Raw genomic sequence first — 4,112 nt, 5'->3', positions numbered from 1 at the left:
GGCGGTGATCCGGTCCGTGACCCAGGGCGGTCAATCAAAAGGGAAGATATTTACAGGGGATTTATAGTTTTTATATATACAGTTTGTGACGCCACCTGTGGTATGTGGCTACATGGAGCCGCCGCTGCGGAGCAGGTCCTCTGGAGCTGTTGTTAATGCAGCAGAGTTGGTTTAGCTCTCCACAGGTAGAGCTTAGCTCCAGGGCAGTGTAGAAATGTAGTAGATGTTATAGGTGATGCTGGGTGTTGTAGTGCAGGGGTGATGGCGCAGATAATAATCACAGAGACAGTGGGGTGCAGTCTTCAGGGTCTTTAGTCACGGTTGTTGCAATCCAAGTTACAGGTACCAGTGTAACTTCCCTCGTCATGCTGCGCTCACCGGGCAGGGGCTCAGCCAACCCCCAGATATCTCTGGAGTACTTAGCGGGACCCAGTTCTGTGTGTTCTTCCTCTCTGGCCATCTCCCTGCACCTCATACCTAGTGTCCCAATCCGGTACCCGTGGGCCTTGTCGGGCGACGTCTGTTCTGTCCCCTGGGTCCTCTATGGCTACCTTTTTGGTGAGACTGATATGGACTGTTGGCTGCAGGACTTGAAATACTGCAGCCTCCGGTTTCTAGTTGAGACATAAAGTCCTCTGCTAGTTGAGGGACCGGTCCCCTTTGTGCGGCCTGACCCCTCCACCTCCTGGTAGATTCTGGCGTACGGGTGGCCTCCAGCACTGCCCGTACCCCTGGGGTCCCTTCTTCGTTCCTGGAGCCCTTCTTGCTCCTCTCCTTCCCTCTTCAGTCCTGGGCCTCTCACCTGGCACTCCTCTAGAGCAGAGCTCCTGCAGAGCTACAGCAGAGCTCCTGCTCCACACACTCTCCTCCTCTTACTACACTACCCTTTCAAGGGTACTACCCTCAGGGGCGCCACACTGGCAAAATGAGCCGCCTAAAGCCTTTATCGTGAGCCAAGACCCTTTTCCTTCTTGATTGGTTTTGGACCTGCATACACAGACGTTCAAACACCCTTGGCGTATAATAATGTCACCTGCTGCCAAACCACCTTGCTCCTTGTGCTCGGGGCTACCAACTCGTCGACCCGCAATACCGCAAAAAAGGCCAAGGAAAAAGCCGCTGAAAAGAGGCACGATTCGAACGGACCGTGAGTAACAGACGCTAGGCTACCAATAAGCCATGTCAATAAAACAAAATACACTAGACGCCTCTTGCCCAACGATTGCCGCTCCTTCTTCCAACCTTTCAAAATCTGCCTAACAATAAATTCTTTAGTTACATTTCTAAATCCCCAAAGCTTTAACATAAAAGCGATACCAGTAAGTCGTTTATGTACACTAGAACCAGACAGACCTCTTTTCCTCCAAACATCCAACAATGACAATGTGACTTCTAAATGAACCTGATCACTTGCAGAAAAATTACCTACAGCAGACATCAACCAATCATTCCATGCCATAACGTGACTCTGCCATGTGGATCGAGCTACCAAGGACTCGATTAAACTTGCCAGCTCGAATATACAATGATCCACAAGTGATCCGGAAAATGAGACCTATTTCATCCGCACATAGATGTAGCTCCCTGAAACGATCCATCTGCAAACGAGACAAAGCAACCGCAACTTTATCGTCTACTCCCGGAAGGTGTTGAACTCTAAACCAGAGGTCCCCAACCTTTTTTGCACCAGGGACCGGCTTTAAGCAAGACCAGTTTTCCATGGCCCGGTGGGGGTGGGGGCGGGGCTTTGGTCATATGGGGGTGGGGTTATGGAGGGGTGGAGCTTAGTGTATACTTATCATATAATTATGACATTTATAATGAGAATGTGATTCAACTTACCATAGGTTCAGAATGAGTGGGAGCACCAGGCTTGTTTCCCTGGATCAGTGGGAGCACTGGGCTTGTTTTCCTGCAACAAGACGGTCCCATCTAGGGGTGATGGGAGACAGTGAAACCCGAAGTGTGTTCCTTATGTCCAGTCTACTCCGTAATCTCGTTTTTGCTGTTGTCATGGCAGAAAACCCAGTTTCACAAAGATAGGATGTTGGAAAAGGAAGCAGAGTTTTCAGTGCTTTGTTGGCGATCCCAGGATATTCAGCCTGGACTTTAATCCAGAATGTTGGGAGATTTGAAGTCTCAAACATACTTTTAAGGCTACCATCATTTGCAATCTCAAGCAGTTGGTCTTCTTCAAGCACGGACAAGGTCGATTCACCTGGCTTGTTCACAAATGGGTTGCGAATCCATTCCTTCCTAGTTCGTGGGTCTTTTGTGGTCGGAAAATAGCGCTCAAACTCTTCTGAAAGCTGAGATAGGTGATCATGCACCAGCTGGGAGAATGAAGGCTCAGGCTCGGTCTCTTCCAAAATTCCTGCTAATGTTTGAAACATGTCAAATATCCCTGTTCTCACTCGCCGTCCCCACACTTCCAGTTTGGCTTTAAATCCAGCAACTTTATCTGCCAACTTGAAGGCAGTTGTCATTCTCCCCTGAAGTGACAGATTAAGTTCGTTCAAAAAGTTGAATATGTCACATAAGTAAGCAAGTTTTGTGACCCATTCCTTACTACTGAAATGTGCTGCAAGTGGCGATTCTTTTTCTAAAAGAAATCTATAAAGCGGGTCTCGTAACTCAAAAACTCTGGCCAGTGCTCTACCTTTAGAAAGCCATCTGACTTCTGTGTGTAGGAGAAGACGTTTGTGCTCCGCGTCCATCTCCTCACAGAGCTGCTCGAACAGACGTGAGTTAAGGGCATGTGCTTTTATGTGATTAATAACTTTAATCACATCTTGCAAAACGCTGTTAAGTTCAGGTGACATTTTTCGGCTTGCCAGCATTTCTCTATGGATGACACAGTGCGTAGAGTCGCATTCAGACGCAACCTCTTTGACCCGGGTAGTTAAACCAGAAAGCCGTCCAGTCATGGCAGCTGCTCCGTCTGTGCATATACCGACACAAAATGACCAGTTTAGGTTTCCTGATATGTAATCATCCAAAGACTTGAATAGTTCTGCACCTGTGGTGTTGGCTGGCAACAATAATGCACATAACATATCCTCATGCACATCCTCCTGAAAAATATATCGCACATAAACCAGCATCATTGCCTTGTTGTCAACGTCAGTAGACTCGTCAACCTGGATTGCGTACCATGGTGACGCATTAATCCTCTCCAACAATTGTACCTCGATGTCTTCTGCTATTTCATTAATTCGTCTACTGACAGTGCTCGCTGAAAGAGGAACCTGTGCCACTTTTTTAACCGCAGCCTCTCCTAAAAGTTCCTGGCAAATGTCCTTAGCGGCAGGCAGGATCAACTCTTCACCAATAGTGAAGGGCTTCTTAGCCTTGGCAATGCGGTTAGCCACTAAGAATGATGCTCTCAGAGCAGACACATTTGTTGATGTGGTGGCCTTCAATAATTGCTTCTGTCCTTCGTGTTCGCGTTTTTTTCTTTCAAAAAACTCCAAAGGCTTGTCTTTTGATGCAGGGTGCTTGGTCTGTAAGTGGCGAACCAGTTTTGAAGGCTTCATGGCCTCGTTGGATAGCCGGTCGCCACATATGAGACAGAGTGGGCTTGGGGCATGTGAATCGCCAGTTGCGATGAACCCATAATTTAAGTAGGACTCATTGTATTTTCTTTTAAATGCAGCTTTCTTTTTTTTAGCAGTCATGGAGTCTTCATCTGTCTCATTGGGTCTTTCTTCCTTTTCAAAGAAGCTCTTCAGTGATGTTTGTTTTTTACTCATTTTACAAGGGTTAGAGGTGAAGGCGTAGTGGGCCCCTAACACAGAAAGATGGCTTTTGCTACTGGAGATGGGCACTGATGATGATGACCACCACTACTGCTGCTACTGGAGACGGGCACTGATGATGATGACCACTACTGCTGCTACTGGACACAGCCACTGCTGCTATGAATTTTCACTGTTATTTGCTTTTTTCACTTTAACCAGAAAATCTGCTGCTGGGCCGCACGACACCAGAACACAGCTACAGGATTCATAAGGGTGGGACACCTGACGTCATATCTAGCTGCCCATTAGCAACCAGAGCCCCTCCCCCTCCAACTCGCAGCTAGCAGGAGGGGAAGGAGCGCTGGACACACA

General features: G+C 47.7%; 1 protein-coding gene across 1 annotated transcript; it reads right to left on the bottom strand.

Annotated features, from left to right (window-relative positions):
• Positions 1-1,445: 1,445 nt before the first annotated feature.
• LOC141271545 (SCAN domain-containing protein 3-like) lies at positions 1,446-3,752 on the bottom strand. Its single transcript, XM_073681599.1, has 2 exons — positions 1,959-3,752; positions 1,446-1,598 (listed from the first exon to the last, which is right to left on the bottom strand). The coding sequence occupies exons 1-2, from the start codon at positions 3,750-3,752 to the stop codon at positions 1,446-1,448; spliced, it is 1,947 nt and encodes a 648-aa protein (XP_073537700.1).
• Between the last annotated feature and the right edge of the window lie 360 nt (positions 3,753-4,112).

Source organism: Phyllobates terribilis, unplaced genomic scaffold (genome assembly GCF_046119375.1).
Source record: "Phyllobates terribilis strain yellow unplaced genomic scaffold, ASM4611937v1 Scaffold_5__5_contigs__length_657084704, whole genome shotgun sequence".
In the NCBI taxonomy this organism is placed as follows: domain Eukaryota; kingdom Metazoa; phylum Chordata; class Amphibia; order Anura; family Dendrobatidae; genus Phyllobates; species Phyllobates terribilis.
Note: the sequence above shows the minus strand (reverse complement) of the source record. Positions and strands in the feature narration are given on the sequence as shown.

Coding starts and splice junctions, on each gene's coding strand:
- LOC141271545 (XM_073681599.1), bottom strand. CDS start 3,752: ATGAGTAAAAAACAAACATCACTGAAGAGCTTCTTTGAAAAGGAAGAA. Junction 1,599..1,958: donor ACATAAGGAACACACTTCGG/GTTTCACTGTCT, acceptor TCTCGTTTGCAG/ATGGATCGTTTCAGGGAGCT.